General features: G+C 38.7%; 1 protein-coding gene across 1 annotated transcript; it reads left to right on the forward strand.

The window, feature by feature from the left end:
• The first annotated feature begins 5593 nt into the window (after positions 1 to 5593).
• LOC133026414 (protein lin-28 homolog A-like) lies at positions 5594 to 16194 on the forward strand. Its single transcript, XM_061093311.1, has 4 exons — positions 5594 to 5603; positions 6663 to 6808; positions 9864 to 10042; positions 15972 to 16194. The coding sequence occupies exons 1-4, from the start codon at positions 5594 to 5596 to the stop codon at positions 16192 to 16194; spliced, it is 558 nt and encodes a 185-aa protein (XP_060949294.1).
• The last annotated feature ends 1755 nt before the right edge of the window (positions 16195 to 17949 follow it).

Raw genomic sequence — 17949 nt, forward strand, 5'->3', positions numbered from 1 at the left:
CCTCTCATACATGCTTCACCTTCTTTTGGAAAATATAATTCAAATGTATTTTAGTTATTTAATTAACTGTAGTTAGTTCACAGATGTAGTTTGCCACCAAATTAAGACACAGATAATACACCTATCTGTCATTTAATAAAGACTTAGAGCTTGATGTTTTATTGCTTCCATCTCTCTTTTTAAACTGTCGCCTTTTGGATTTTTCGTAATTTCCCCTCCGCTATAAACTAGTTATTACTTCAAGCATGATACAGTTTGCAGTAGCCAGTTTATCTATATTTAAATATATTAACGAGGAAATTAATTGGGTGTAGTATGGCTACTTGAAGTCGTACACAGTGGGACTCAATGGAAAGGAAACTTAAGATTCTCATCGGCAAAAGTCTTAAATTACCATAAAATACCTAAAACCTTGTTTTTATTACTGTTTTTATAGCTTAGACGTGTAAGAGTAGTGACTAGTAAGAGCCAAAGCCCTAATGTGTCAGAGTTTCTGCTCCACAAAACCATTCTTAAAATAAAAAAGGAATTAGAGTGTGATCGATCTGAAATTGGTGTTTGTGTGCGATACCAAAAACTTCAATTTGCTACTGTATTTGTTTTTGTGTATGAGGCATACACCCCTCTTTGCATTATTCACCAATCACCCTATTGCTCTTTGACTCGTGGGTGGTCTCACAGAATGTATGCTTGAGGTGACACCTAGTGGGAGTCACTGGAGTCACTAGTGGGAGTCACCGGAGTGTTACTCAGCCCTCATGCCTTTACCCTGCCAACTGAACACCTGAACAAGGCTATGATCATAAAACTAATAGGCTGAAGTGAAAGAGATCTATCCAACTGTTTCCTTCTTATCTGAAATTTGATATTACTGAGGCACTTTAAGGGAACCTTTTGATACAAAAAGACTTGACACACAAAAAAAAGGAAATCATCACACTATATACAACTAATGTGCCTTATTTAGTCGTATTGGAAGAAAACAACAGCAGTAAGAAAGTAAAAAATGTTATACATGAAAAAACACAACGGCTATTTCAATAAATCAATATAATCTGTCCATTTCATAGATAGTCATTATTGTACTTAAATGGTAAATGGTTTTGTATTTATATAGCTCTTTTCTAGTCTTGATGACCACTCAAAGCTGTTTACAGTACAGTTTTACATTCACCCATTCACACACACACATTCATACAGTGCATCTAATGGCAGCACTTTGTTGTTCTATGTAATTCGGGTTCAGCATCTTGCCCAAGGACACTTCAGCATGCAGATGGGGAAGACTGGGGATCGAACTGCTGACCTTCAGGTTGGAGGACAACTGCTCTACCCCTCAGCTACAGCCGCCCACTTTCAACCTATAAGATACTTGGAGTTTGAGAAATAGGATTACAGGCAGGAAAAGTCCAAAAATCATGATCATCAACAGCTCCAGATGTTGTAGGAAGTCAAAGAGGATGGATAACTGCAGCGAGCCTTTCGCTGAGACCCTCTGGCCGATCAGGGAGTCTCCATCTGGTCCCTCTGTCATACAGCTGGGCTCAAAGCTGTGCCGCTGTCTTCAGTTGGAGTTTAAAGCTGCACTGCCGGCATGTCGATTGGTTTCCAGTAGAGTTGCTCTTGTTAGGATTCGTAATTGAAGTGATGTAGTGTCCCCATGCAGCGAGAATCAATTCTGATGGTCTTTTTTTGCCAGCCCTTGGATATCCTACATTAGATCATTTTAAATTACCTCTTTATTAGGAAATATCAATCAATAAAATTGTGATTTGTAGGGCCCATATTCACAAATCACAATTTGTCTCAAAGGGCTTAACAAAGTTGACATCCTCTGCCCTTCATCCTCAACAAAAGTCAGGAAAATCTACACAAAAACTACTACAGGGGAAAAAACGTAACATATACATCAGATCATTTCCCCTGACAAGCTGGGCAGGGATCGTATGAACCAATCAGAACACTCAATTTTAATTCAGGTACTTCACTTTTCCTCAGTGTCCAAAGTTATTTCACTTTTCCTTTTACCAGTAAACAGCTGAATTCAAAAGATTTTTTTAAATGTAATTTTTTTTTAATTTAAAACATTTGTATTTATTCCTACATATGTATAATCATCAGTCTAATCAGTAAGCACTTAGATAATACTCTTAACAAGTTAATAATACATTTTCATGGTTACATACTGACTCAGTGACTGATGTTTCTTATTTTAGCCCATTGAATCATTTTTTTTTTCATATTTAAATTCCACTTTATGTCACTGTGGATCTCTACATGGTTTTCCTCTCTCTCTGCTGGTGGATGTTTGACAGCTCAGGTATCTGTTTTGCTTGACTTCCTGGATACTCTGTAGGAGAAAGGGCTCATTGATGTTATATTGCTTTATATGACCTCAGTGTTGTTGTTCCTCGGTCTTGACTCAGCCATGACACAGCCTATAAATCCTGAATCAAGTTTCCAGAGTAACCGTTCATCAATGTCTACCCTTTAGCTTTTTTTGATATGGTGCAGTTATCATGAGCATGAATGTTTGTCCTTGTACACTGAACGTAGAGAGTAGACTCATTTATGTGAGTGTGAACACTGCACGACCACGTGTCGCCTGAAGATGGAGTCTGTGTACCTCCAATGGAATAAATTACTCAGGACAGCAGACATTGTTTTGTTTTGGATATTTTTGCATAAATATAAATAATTTGGTAAATAGGTCATTTCAAACTTTAGATTCAGTTTTTATCGAGTGACAACCCAAGCTAACATGTTTAGAGGCAAAACAGTACAAGTAAAGTGTGTGTTTTAACAACAAATTAAGATAAAAAAGAAAGGTAAGAATAAGATATTTGGAAAAATGCAGAAAAAAAAGAACAAACAAAATACAATTGAATCACCCACATAGTCCAGTCTATAGAAGATGTGTTTGCATATTATATCAATCGGTACATCCACAGACATTGCCTCATAAACACAACACAACAAACTGGAGACATTTTCTGGAGATATAAACATTTCTGATACTAATATATTGTAAAAGCGGATATCGAAATATATCAAATATTATGTGAAGGTTTGAGGGAAATGTAATAATAATACACTACATTTAGTTATACATACAGTATGTATATATATATATAGTTATGAAAAATATGAACTCACTGATTTTATAATTAAATATTTCAACCCTATGGGTATTTATTAACTGACTCAAACTATGGCACAGCATAATCCCTGCCCCTGTCCAGTGTACTGTTTGTTTGGTTGTTTGTCAACAGGATTACAAATAAAAATTCCGTTCAGATTTCCATGAAATGGCTGAAGGATGGGTTAGGGTTAGGGATGTCGTCCATCTATATATACAGTTTATTGGTCAAGTGAACCATATTGAATTAACATTTATAACGTAGTGACTCTTTTATTAATATTTTTATTTCCACTGGATTCCAACTGGATTTAATATAGCAAATTTCCCACTTCTTGGTGAATAGCATAATTTAGGATTTTATTTCACCAGGAACGCTCTAAACTCTGAGTGAACACAGTCAGAGATGACTGAACTAGTTCAGATCAGCTGCTCTGGGACTAAAAAAGCAAGGCTCCCACCTGTCATTGCTGCCTGTTTGGGCCTGAGGTGGCCGGCAGCAGGCTGTGCTACCTAGGGGCTTGTTGTGGGAGGCATATCTGTCACAACATGGCAGCCCATTATAGATTTGCTATTGATCAGGTTTATTGATTGATGTCCCTCTAAAGGCGGGGTGAAAGGTGAGCTGACAGGCCTCCCAGTGCGGCCGCTGCTGATTTTGTCCGGCATTAATACACAAGGGCCCAGGCACTCCCAAAGTGTGTTTTAAATCCTACACTGTGGTACACACACACGCACACGCACACGCACACGCACACGCACACGCACACGCACACGCACACGCACACGCACACACACACACACACACACACACACACACACACACACACACACACACACACACACACACACACAGACTACTTAGTGTTTCTTAGTGTCTAACGACCCACTGTGTGTGTTTCTCTGAGCTGCATCTTTTCAGTCAGTGTGAGGCAGCAGCCTGTGTGAGTATGTTGAATGCAGCTGAACACGCTCGTGCCGAGGCTTTGTTCCTTTGAGCGGCCCGGGTCGCCTCAGGGTGGCCTTTCGATTTCCATGGTGACTTTAGCAGGGCGTGTGGCTGGAAGCTGTAAGACTAATGCATTAATGGAGCAAGTCATTTGGTTTTAATCAGGCAGCAGCACACACACACAAACACATGCAAAATGCAGTATAAATTGCAAGTGCAACAAACTTTAAAGCAACTAATTATCCATTAATTAGATGTGACTGAGGTGACTTTTCATCGTTCACCTCGGCAAAGAGAAAGCGCCCAGGTTCCCCTCAACATCATGGTCAGAAGGAAGAGGGAGATACCAGCTGCTCTCCAAACTTAATCTCTTAGTTTGCAATACAGCAGTTTCGATCACTGATTATTTGTCCATTGATAGATTTTAGGTTATCATCCAGAATTTGGGATAGATTGAAGCGTTCCCTATAAGACAGCAAAAACTTTGGTTTTGAATTGGTTTTACCCTTAATTTGAAAAGGCAAAAACTAAATCCTGTGAAAAACTATGAGTAAATCCGACTTTAATTGAAGATCCCCTCTATTAATTTGAAACATAGTTTTTTAAAAGTCCTTTAAAGTTGTATTTAGGGTTGAAGGGTTGACATAAAATACCCTGCCAAAACTATATCTACACCATAAATATCCTGATATTTTGAGAGATTACTATTCAGCTACTTGGATTTAGCCCAGATTTGGAAAAGAATGTGAATATATTCATGGCCAGTAATATAAGGATTTATGTGTTTTCTGCAGATTACATCTCATTTAAAATGTAAATCATAAATATTAAAGATGACTGGGTTACTATGAATTTGTACTTGAAAGGACCATGTTTAATTCAGTCATGGTGCAAAGTCAGTGGGGCAATGCAGAATCAGAAGTTTTATACACGGTTAAAGGATTTTAGAGTTAAAGATAAAAGGAAATTAGGTACATCAATGGTTTTAACAAAGGATTGGGTTCAATTTTATGTGGCCAATTTAAATTATTAGTATTTGATTTATTTTTGAATATTTTCATTCATTCAAATTTATTTGTTAAAAATATAATTTAAGGCACTGTGTCATCCCTCATAGGCCAATTGGAAGCAAATTACTGATTGGTCAGTTTGTCTATTGTTTTGATTCCTTCTTATTGGATGTGTGACGTATCTGAGACTGGAAATCACGTGGACTTGACCGAAAAGGTGGAGATCTGTGTGTGTACGTGTGTGTGTGTGTGTGTGTGTGTGTGTGTGTTTGTTTGGGGTGGGGGTTGCTGGAGGTGGGAGGGTCAGAGGGCTTGTGAATATTGTGAAAGGAGAGAGCAGGAGGCAGGGGAGCACATTTTCTCCTGAAGGATTGTACACACACGCATGCATGCAACTCACTGAGAGAACGTGCACGGTTGACCATCATGATGTTAACTGAGTCCTTGTAACCGCCTGTGGTCCGGAGCAGTGTGTGCCGGAGGGGACCTGTGACCATGGCAGAAGGTAGGAGGAGAGGAGGGAGCTGCAGGGGAGATGCTCTGAAGGGAGAAGGAGAGGAAGAGAGAAAGAAGGAGAGAAGGAGAGATAAGGGTTGGCTCTTCTTCATTTTGTCTTTTCCTTCTCTTTCTGGAGGGCTGATGTGTGGTTGTCTATTCAGAAAAAGTGTGTGCAGAGCTTTTGCTTTTTGCTGAGGGAACAGTAGAGTAGAGCTGCAGGAGGTGTAGGAGGTATTGGAGGTGTTGGAGGAGAGCAGAGACTTTAAAACCATCACTTCTAGTGACAGGTCAAACTTTGAGTGAGAATTTTTTTCACCAAAACAAATCGAAACAAATTGCTCCCATGCGTAAAAAATAAGCTTAGTTGATGTCTTCTATCATCGTACAAATTTAGAGGGATAGTTTAATAGTTACTCTTTATGCATTAATGAAATAAATCCAATGTATTACATTGTCAACATTTGTTTATGTTGAAACTATTAATTGATTAATGTTTAGACATTAATGATTACAGCCTATTGTATTGCAAGTTTACTTTGCATTCTTATGGTTCGCATATTCCATCTGTAGAAGCAATTACATGCTGCGAGCTCTTCTGATGATGAGAAAATAGAAACTATCCAATAAAATGATCAATTAAATTATTTTAATTTAAAAAAAGCCACACACTGGTGTGTTTTAGCATATTCTCATTATATAATATTTGCTTGTTTATTCATTTTATTTGGTAATAGATGGAATACTTCTAGGCTGTGAACATTTTCCCAGTTCATTGATTTATCGAAAGAACTGTCGATTAATTCATGGTAATATAATCTGCATATTATTGTGTCATCTACCAAATTCCTTTGTATCTCGTGGGTAACTATCTGATAATTTAATGTTAGATATTAACAATATTCCAGTACTGGCCTGTCATGCTTTTCTTTTTTAAATTACATTTTACGCAGTAAGTAAGATGCGTCCGTGTGTTCATATCATATCATATCATATCATATCATATCATATCATATCATATCATATCATATCATATCATATCATATCATATCATACGTGTGTTGTGCAGGAGGGTGTGAGGAGGAGGAGGCGGCCCTGACCCGGGGCAGCGGGGTGTGTAAGTGGTTCAACGTGCGGATGGGTTTCGGCTTCTTGTCCATGGAGAGCAGGGACGGAGCAGCTCTGGAGCAGCCGCTGGATGTGTTCGTCCATCAGGTGAGACCAAGCTGCTGCTCTAGTGTTTGACACGCACTACTGTGGAGGGAATGAATGTGATGCAGTTGCTAAGATGGATGTGAATGAGTCTTCAGTTACAATTTGACAGTTTTTCAGTTTGTTTTCAAATCCAGCAAAGTGGAACACAGGTAAAAGCACGGAAAAGTCATTCGACGGATGATTCTAGATCAGGATTATACAGATTTGGGATCATGATGAAGTGTTAAGAGGTGTTTAAGCTTCATGATGAATCCTAAATGCAGTTCATTAGCACATAATGTACATTTTTTTATACCAAACAACTTCTTTAGCAAAATGTCAATCACTTTTCTACAACTTAATTTCTCAAGCTGTTTTGCTGAGTAAGGTGAGTTTTACATGTTTGTATGTTCATCACACAAGGACACTTCATACAACCTCACATCACACGGATGCTTTAACCTTTCCAGACCATTATCAGCTACAAGATTGAGACAAAGTACCACTGTCGGCAGGCAGCAGCGTCTTCATATTTACACATTACACATCAGCTTTACCCTGCTAATATTGTAGTCAACACACAGTAATGCATGTGCAGGATCAACTTTTGGGGTTAGGGCTCAAACGCTTCTTTTGAAAAGGGTTTAGAGGCTAAAGCAGAAATAACAAGGCTCATTCCTCTCCCTATCCAGCCCTGCTTCCTGTTATAAAGTCATTAAAGCATCAGGGAGCCCACCCAGCCCCGACTCTCAGGCCCACCTCACATGTGGAGCCTTGTGGGAAAGACCTCTCCTCAGGTTTCTCTGCCCCAGTGAAGCCGTAAATCATGTGAATACCTGGCATGATATGTGCTTCAGAGAGATGTGGGTGTCAGTCCGGTAGCAGGCGTTTAATGAAACGTGACACAGTGAGCTGTGTTGTCATCGACTATGTTTACACCAACAATATCAATAGAGCATTCCATTCATATTCCTGTTTACATGTTACAGAGTATAGTCCGATAATCATTCACATCAGCATTACATCCCCTACACCTTTATTATCTTGGCGTTAAAAAACGTCATCATATCTTTTTCTTTTAAAACATAACGAAGGTAGCATAACTACGGTTTCTCCCTCACTGCCAAAATGTGACTTTGTCGTAGCGCCAGCAATCTTGTTTACGCTTAAACCCAGGGCATGCGCCGTCAAGTAGTTTGGTAACTGTCGTATGTTGATGTCCTAAAATGCTGTGAAAACTTCAATAGGGCGTTATTATGTATTTAACATGTATACATGTCTACATAATGTGGTTGAGGTCAGAATACTGCACATCATAATTACATTATGATTAACTGACCTTAAAATGGATGGATAGATAGATAGATAGATAGATAGATAGATAGATAGATAGATAGATAGATAGATAGATAGATAGATAGATAGATAGATAGATAGATAGATAGATAGATAGATAGATAGATAGATAGATAGATAGATAGATAGATAGATAGATAGATAGATAGATAGATAGATAGATAGATAGATAGATAGATAGATAGATAGATAGATAGATAGATAGATAGATAGATAGATAGATAGATAGATAGATAGATAGATAGATAGATAGATAGATAGATAGATAGATAGATAGATAGATAGATAGATAGATAGATAGATAGATAGATAGATAGATAGATAGATAGATAGATAGATAGATAGATAGATAGATAGATAGATAGATAGATAGATAGATAGAAAAATAAATAGTTTGGTTGTACAATTTGTCATTTCTTGGAAACAGGGTCGCCAGGAAAGCACCCCTTCCCCCCTTGTGTCATTACCCAGCATCCTCTAGTGTAGTGGTCAGCTTTGGTTCTGACCAAATAGATTCATTGATTGATAGAATCTGTGGCTGCGTCTTGCTGGTGCTGAGGTTCAGGAGGCACAAGAGCAGGAGGGGAGCACAAAAGCACTGAGGTTTTAACAGGGCTGTCTAAAGGATTAGATATTTCATGAGGGAGCTGAGGATTCCCCGACAGACTGGTGATATGTTTCTTTCATCATCGGCACCTAAACAATTGTACCTATTTTTGCCTTCCCACCTTGATTTCTTCTTTGTTGATTCTAAACGGTTCTCATTCATGCTTCATTAACCTCAGTGTATGTGCACAACATAACCATTGTTCGGGGATGGCGGACGACACCTGCTGTAGAGAACTGTATGGTTCTTGTGCACACTGAAAGCAATATTTACGGAGTTTTTGCTGAATCCTCCCTGCTTGCAGAAGATGGTAAAAACTGTATGGATGTTTTAATGGAAACAGAAGCTAGGAGCACTTTCCTTTTGTTCTTATCGATGTCATTCTCGTCTGTATTTACAGTTTACTTCCAGCTCTGCTCTGAACTCCTACAGTTTTTTGCTTTGGGTCCCAAGCACATCTCACAGGAGCTGGCGAATGCTATAGGATGCTCACCTGCTCACACAAATTCTCTACGCTTACACAGAGCTCTTCCTCTCCCCAGTGATGATGGGTAGCTGAAAGAGGATGGCAGAATAGGCAGGTTAAGGGGAAGGATTCTTGGTCATTTTCATCCTCCTTATCCCCTACAAAATTCCTACTGGCAGTGACTTTTCTATTTCTTTTGTGATGGTGTATCCTTCTCCCCCAAAAATGTGTGTTAGTTGCGAAGTCTAGGGCTGAACAAAATCTGATTAATAATTTTTTATGTTAATTACTGATTTTTTAAACTGCAAAAATCATTTAAATGTTCTCCCCAAATATATGTGTGCTTAATCTCCATCTTTAAATCAGTGTGAGTTTTGTGAAAACAAAGAACAAACAAGCTGCTGGTCAAGGCAATAAGTGAAAATGCAAGAAAAAGGTATTTCATTCTTAAAATATATCAAAAAATTAAAATATGACAAACTGCAGTGCAATATTATCACAAATCCCGCAATGTTTTATAGCTAACCAATAACCTGCTGGTTTGCTGATTTTCTGTATGAGAGCGAACTGTACACTTCGTCTCTGATATCACCATCCTGGCATTCTGCGCTAACCTCCCAATAACCATCCCTCTTTCTACTTAACAGAGTAAACTGCACATGGAGGGCTTCCGCAGCCTCAGAGAGGGTGAGGCTGTGGAGTTCACCTTTAAGAAATCATCTAAAGGACTGGAGTCTGTCACGGTAACTGGGCCCAACGGGGCACCATGTCTGGGCAATGAGAGAAGACCGAAGAGTGCCCAGAAACGACGCTCCAAAGGGGACAGGTAAGTCCAGTTTGACCACATCCACATAGGAATTAAGGGACAGGTCATATTTTTTGCACTTTATGAGCATGTCATCCACAGAGTGTCGGTGGTTTGATCTGCTCCTCATTCAGCTCACATGTCCAACAGTCCTCGGTCAAGAAGCTGAACCTCAAATCATGTGTGTGAATGGGATGTGTGATAGAGATTCGACGTGGATACAAGTGATGTATGAAGGAATGAATGATAACTGCTGTGTCGACACTCTGAATGGTCCTCAGAAAAACGTCATATGAACCCAGCTCATTAGGGTCAGTTGGAATTGTGCTGGAATTATTTATTGATGAACAACATCTGTCCATCCATGTTGCTTTTCTGTGAAAGGACTCTGTGCAGTTGACCTGAACAGTTAGTGAAGCTCTGTCCTAAGTAAAAAAATATCCAATGCTCAATAATTCAAATGCAGTAGTTGGTTTAAAATATTTTGTCTATCTGACATTTCTCTGTTATATGCACACCAATTATTTTCTGCACAGTCATGAAAGTACGAAACTTACTGATAAGATTTAAGGTGCATTTTCAGCAATTGTATAATTTTACTCCACGGCCATTGTGTGACATAGATCTAATAAACTTGGGTATGACATCATGTCTGATATATGTAGACACACAATGACAACACCTACTGATGCTATGACGCAAATCAACATACGAGAAAAAGGTCATCAGTGTGCATCATCCATCTGCACCACTGCAATAGTAAACATGTGGTGATCAGTCTATCATTTCATGCAGCATTCCTATTGGCTGGTTTCTGACACTGTCATCATTTTGCCACAGGCTACAACTGGTCACAAGACCCCAACAAGGACCCTCTCTCACAATGCAATATACCACCACTGTTTCAGAGTCATGATCACAGATATCGCCATGTTTCTTTCACGTTGGTCATCTTTAGCCCGGGGCAGCCCTGGATCAAACCGTGGTTACGGAGGCTGCACACAGCACCAGGCCTTTGTTCAACAGGATATACGTCCAGCAGGTTTCTTTGTCTCAGGCCATAATGGCTCATTGCTAAATTTCTCTAAATTTTGGAAACAAACAGTTTCTCCCTGCTTGTAGTCTTAATTATTATCTAGACTGACCAGGTCCTGACTCCACCTCCTAATTTAATCCAACCTCTCTATTCTCCATCTGGGAGAAAGTGAATGGGCTTTTTTCTCAACCACTCCATTAAGTATTCCTTATAGCAATGTGAGACATTTTTGCATCATTTATATGATGAACTGAAAAGTCAGTACATCATATACATAATAAGCAGTTTGCTGCAGGATGTCAGAGCAGGACAAAGCACAGGACGTCTCATTATGCTTCAGATTTCATGATATTGAGTTTCACACATTTAAGATCCAAAAGATGAATATTCTCACTGTTGCCTGCACTTTAAAACACAACTGTGTGTTATTCACTGTCTCAAGCTGTAGGATACAAGTTAGTCCGTTGTCTTTACTGGTAAAGTTTAAATCCTGTTCATTAAATTACCGAAATAAATGTCAAGTATTTTCCTTTTAACATCATTTAACATTCATGAATAATGTAATAAACTGAAAAATATGAATATCTCTTATCACTTTTAAGGGAAACAATCATTTGAATCTAGGATCGGGGTTAAACCTTAAATGTGAAAAAACAACTGCAGTGAACTGAATACATTTCAACATCTTTCTAACAGAAGTCAATGTGTTTGAAAAATACTCCGGAAGTAAAATCTGAAAATTCTAATTACGTGAAGTGACCATTTAAAATATTAGTGTGTTACATACATATCAGGGCTTGTGATAAGAAGTTTCTACAGCGTTCCAATATGAACGTTTCCAGGTGATGCCAGTTCATCATCTCATGGATAAAAGTTACCTGTAGAGCTAATAAGACACTCAAACAGAAGATATATTTTTACATGTGTTGGAGAAGCAGGCTGATCTGGATCAATAGACTGTTTGATCTCAGGCTTCTCCGACCCCCAGTGCTCATTTTTCGCCTTCGGTGCAGCCAACACTGCAGCTTCATCCGTTAGTCTCTTGATTACAAAACAAAAATCAAAAGCAATAAATACAACTTACTTGCAATCCCTCTTTTTTTGTCTTTGATGCTTGTTTAGGAAGTTCCTGTGAGGCTATTAATTTGATAGCATCTCTTAGGTTTGACCATATGAATCATGGATGGCAGTGATAAAAGCAGTCCCACATCTTCCGGTCTGGATCTGATTGCATTCAGATGTTCAGACTTTCTTCCTCTTGCTGCTTCCCAAACGTGAATGTTGCAGTCAAGAGAATACAAGCGTTTGATTTGTTGGTTGGAGGCCATTAAGATCCCACAAAGTAATTATCGCTGACGGCATTTTTATTAGGTTCAGCTTCATTAATCATGGTGGGAATTAAGCAATGATAAAAATAATCCCACAGCTTCCTGTCCTGAAATACTCGCTGCGGATTTGATTGCATTCACATGTTCCTCTGTTTCCCTCAAACATACATGCTGTATTTTAGAGGAGGAAAAGGATCCTATCCGTTTAATTGATGACAGATGTAGGTGCCCGAGAGAGGTCAGAGGTCACCCCTGCCATGGCAACAATGGGATGTGGTGTGCAAATGAGGTAGAGTGGAAGGGTGGGAGGAAGGGCGGTAAGCGAGCGCGGGTCATGGTTCAAAGGTCACAGGAGTACTGAAACAAAGGAGCTCCCTCTGCCACCCTCGTGGCCACGCTGATCAATACTGAGCGCTGATGGGGGGGTGGGGTGGGGAGGGGGGAGAACAAGAGGAAGGAAGTGATGGTTAGTGGTGAGATGATCCAGGACTCTACTGCTTCAAAGAATGAAGATAATGATATTCTACATTTTTTTATTTTTACAACAAATGAAAAGACCCAAACAAAAAACAAAAGGAAGGAAAGGAAAAGGAATTCAAACAACCATCACCTGATCGATTGTTTAACCCTGCATCAGACAGAGCTCCATCCACCTACTAATGACACAAACATCTGTATTTGGTATCTGTACATAGCTGGGAAACTGTTCATCTTATTGGCTTCACACTTGGTATGTGTGTTGTAAATGACTCAGGGAAATGCAGGGTGGAATTTGGTGTAATTTGGAAATGTGATACGTTCATATTGAAACAAATTGACTAAACAGGCGACCAGCGCTCTGTAGCAGTCAGTGGGGGCGGGGCAGTGTGCCTTCAGCCTGTGGACTGAGTTGAATTTATCTTCTTATGCGTCCATTCATACATTGACTTGAAAACTTCGTTGCAGATAAACCAGGTAGGATAAGCACATAGTTTTCTAACTTCACTCTGCACCATGTGTTTATAAAACCTCTCTACACAACGTCCAGCTCACAAACGACAGTATATTGTAGAACAGTTTGAGGAGGACTCACTATAACAAAGGAATAATTGTGAAGTCTCTCCGGAGCATTAACACAGGACAAGAGAACAGCTCATATCAAATAGGCAGGTTTTGAATAAATAGATACTAGTCATCCAAAAACTAGAAAGAGTTCCTCCGTTGCACAAACTTTCATTTCCCTAAACTCACATAAACATGTAGTTTGACTCAAACACACACACACTGCTGTTGTAGATGCACCAAATGACCCACCACTAAACCTGGAAATAATACACTAAAAATATTTTTACCCAAAACCTTTGTGTAACATTTGCTCAAATCCTCAGTTCTGTACTTTTTTTGATTACTTTTGTTGATTCAATATCAGCCAGTTGTTTCCTCGAAAATTGTATTTATACTTCAGTCCATGGACACTTTCAATTTTCTGCATTTTGTCATATTGAATTAATCATTCATAATCCCCAATTCATTTCAAAAAAACAATTTATTGAATCTGGAAAAAGGCAAATATTGCTTGATAAGTTAGAAGATAGATAAGTAATTGGTCATAGTAAAAAAAATTAACAAATGAACAAATCCTAACCTCTGCAATGCAAATACATATCAGCCAAGCAGATGTAAGGATCAGGCTCCAGTGACATTTTAAAGAAGGGAGTGCCTTCTTTCAGTTCTACAGTTGTGCCAGTGATGTACGGTCAACATCCTTTTTTAGAACATCTACTTACCTTGCTGTGAAAAAGAGGCTCCACCAGATTCATTTAAACCACAGACACATTGTTCATAATCTTCATATTAAAGTAAAATCAAGAAAATGTTTTAACTGTGTGATTGGCATTGCAACAAACATCTCTACCTCAATAGTGCACGTCTAAGTATGGAATTATTGAATCTTAATCCTCCAGAAGTCTTGTCAAAGTGTTGTATATGAGTGCACAGGCAGGGCTGACTACACTGCTCCCTTCATTTGTTCACTTGTTCAACCCCAGATGGAGAGCAAAGGGAAAAGCCGGAGCCAGGAGAAAACCAGATTGACCATAAACAATGAAATCAATGGTTTTTGCTTCACTGTTTAAGTAGCCGGTGTCGCTTCGTGTCACACAGAGCAGTCCTGGAGCCTCACCTGCCTTATTTATCCTGCACTAATGAATTCACCCACAGGATTTTGCTGATCGTTAGCTTTCTGTGCATAGATTTACTGATGAAATACCCATTAACCTGAAAGACCAACAAACAGCAGCCTGGAGGGGGGGTTGCTGCGTTAGTAATGATAGACGCTGGAGCCACAACTGTTCTGTGAAATTGATGCTTTATGCATACATTTGGGGTTGGATGTTGATTCACTGTTAGTGTCTACTGATTTTCAGTGGAGGTATGTAGTATGTTCATATATCAATATGATCACATTGAGTTATTACAGATCTTTTTATTTATTTCTCTTTAAAAGTGTTTAAATGACGAATTTAAACACTTTTAAAGCACAAGTCAGCAACGCAATAATTAAATTAAGATAAAACGCAAGGTAGAAAGACCTTAATATAAAAAATATAATATATTATTATATCATTGACAAAAGACCACAACCACTGGTGTTTTAGACTCATGACAAGTGGAAGGAATACAATGTATGTGGCAAAGAAAAGGTGAAACATACTTTTGCACATTCATAAAGAGATAATGCTACGAAAAACAAATGCAAGTTGTTATAGAAAACATTGTCAATGTCACTTAGATTTCAAAAGAAATAGTTAATAAACCTCTGAAGTGCAGTTATATTTTCCAAAAATCTACATTTGGCAGAAACATTAAAAAACACATTTTAATTAGTATTACAGGGTTAATGTATAATATGTTGCTCATTTATTTGATGTTCCCCAAGGGTTTGTTTTAATACAGAACCTTTATTTTAAAAGTTAAATTACCTCTGCTAAGGTTTTTCTCCCAAAAGGGCAATAATCTAAAAAACTTTAAAGCAAAGGTTCACCTTTTAATCCTGAATGGCAGGAAAAGGAGATGGTTGTCATTGAAACTCCTACACTGTCCCTGGAGGGAGGGAGATCAATTTGGCTTAAGCCTCTCACAGCTGCTGACCACTTGGTCCCGACATGTGGATGAATGGTGACAGATATGTTAAGTGAACTGACTCAAAGCTCAGAGTCTGCTGCCCCCTGGTGGTAGAAACTACTTCACTGCAGATGGGCTGTTTAAATAAGACAATTTAACAACTACATGTCAAAAATCGTATTATTATAAATATGGTAACGACCATAATAATAAGTATAATGATGATAATAATTGCAATAATAATAATAATAATAATAATAATAATAATAATAATAATAATAATAATAATAATAATAATAAGTCACATAGTTGTGACACTTTGACATGGATTCTGCCTGTACACTTGTTTTTGTAGCTTCTTGTAAGCCCATGTGGGTTGGGCACATTTTGGTGAATGATCATTTGAAAAAAAAATTACTGACTTGCTTACTTACCTAACGCTATCGCAACAATGCAATAATTGCATCTTCTCTTGTCACTTTAGATGCTACAACTGTGGAGAACCCGGCCACCATGCCAAAGAATGCGAATTGCCACCTCAGCCAAAAAAGTGTCACTTTTGCCAGAGTGTGTCCCACATGGTGGCCAACTGTCCAGTCAAGGCACAGCAGCAGCAGCATCACTCGTCTCCAGGCTCTCAGGGATCAGCTACCTCACCGAGGCATGAGGAGGAAGAGGAGGAGGAGCACAGCCAGGCCGGCCTATGAAACCTCGGTCATTCAGGGAATATGGGAGATTTTTCACTGGAACACTGCTACTTTTTACCTCAGGTTTTATTTATTGAGTTGAAAAACAGAGTTATCACATGAGTATCGATGTGATGTGGCTGTTTTGTGGGGGGGGGGGATTATTTATTTTTTTTACTTTTTTTTTCTGACTTAGATAAGTGTCTTAGCTTTGGAATGAAACAATCAGAGCTGCTGTTGATTCGGTCGTGTAGCGGCCTCATCATCCATGTTTGGACTGATCGAACATGATAGGTGCCTCTGCCGACTGAGCCTCTACACAAAAATGCCAACAAAAAAGTCTTACTGGTTGACGACCCTCCAAAACATTATACGTACAGGGTGTGAGGAAAGTTGTTCTGAGTGGTTTAAAGTTCAATGGGTTTGACTAATACATGGGTTTGCAGCTATATGGCCATTTTGCCATTGCTGTTGAAGTTAGCATTAGCAGCTGCTTACTTGCAAATCAGGCCGCAACATTGCAGCTTCATTCCTGAAGTTGCCAGGTAGCTGGCTCTATCACTTCTTTGTGCTACTGGAGTCATCTAAGCTAGTAGCCTTGGCAAAGCAGGATGGGACAGCATCAAAGAAGGTTAGTCTATAACCTGTTTTACTATTACAGAAAAATTATGGCTGAAGCTCTAAGAAATCCCTCTCAGAAATTAATGTAGTTTTCGAATTCGACCTTAGTCTGTATAAGATGTGTGTGGGTGTTAGAATACTAGAAACACCTCTGATTTGAATGTAGTTTCCTACAACCGCACCAAGAGTTATGATCTCACTGCTATAACATACTTGAATTAACACCTTAATGACAGTGTCAACACAAACTGACCATTATAGGTATTATGAAATTAGACTTTATGACAGGGGATTGTATGTAAGTTTACCTTATAAAGTGGATATTAAGTGTAGCTTATATCAGAATCCAAGAACTCAGAGCTGTAATACAATCTCTGTTTACAACTGCTGAGTAAAACAGAGGATCCCTCATATGGACTCTATAGTTCCATTAGTTACACTATTGAGATAGTTACTTTGGCCTCATTGGGATTTGAGGTGAAACTAGAAAAAGCTAACCCAAGTACACAATCCTACATGTGAATGTAAAGAGATAAATAAGCCCTGAGCTGCCAAATACTATGAAATGTTATCAGGCTTTATTGTGAAAAATGAATGTTACAACAACACAAGTGCCATAACTTCTGCTTTCAAATGCCAGATTTCAGAAACAACATTGTCTCACTACACTCTCACACGTGAAAAATAATTATGTTTTTCAATTAGTGGTGAAATGTATGTCTTAATACCGAGTTGCAATTGATCATTTAAGCTTATATGCAAGACCAGTGTTGATTGTAAAGACAGGCTTTGTCTGCAAAACACATATATAAATCAGGGATTTCTCCACTGGACAAGACGTTCTCAGTTTGTTTACTTGAAAGCTGCAGGAAATGGAGTAGGACTGAGTTGAGGCATAGATTTTGTTTTGGATTATCCTCTACTAGTCTTGGTGAAGTGACTAAATGTATATCGATATGATCTGTTTCATATCAACTATTTATTCCGAATTGTACCTGTACCAGCTAAAAACCTGTCTCTCTGTGTTTGGTTTAAGCTCAAGAGCAGAGTGATAATGTCAGAGCTAAAATTGTTTTGTTTTGGCCCGTGCTGTGATTCAGCACGGTCACATAGACTTCAGGAAACTCTGACATTTCTATTACTGTGTAATTGTTT

The sequence above is a fragment of the Limanda limanda genome, chromosome 19 (assembly GCF_963576545.1).
Source record: "Limanda limanda chromosome 19, fLimLim1.1, whole genome shotgun sequence".
Taxonomy (NCBI): Eukaryota; Metazoa; Chordata; class Actinopteri; order Pleuronectiformes; family Pleuronectidae; genus Limanda; species Limanda limanda.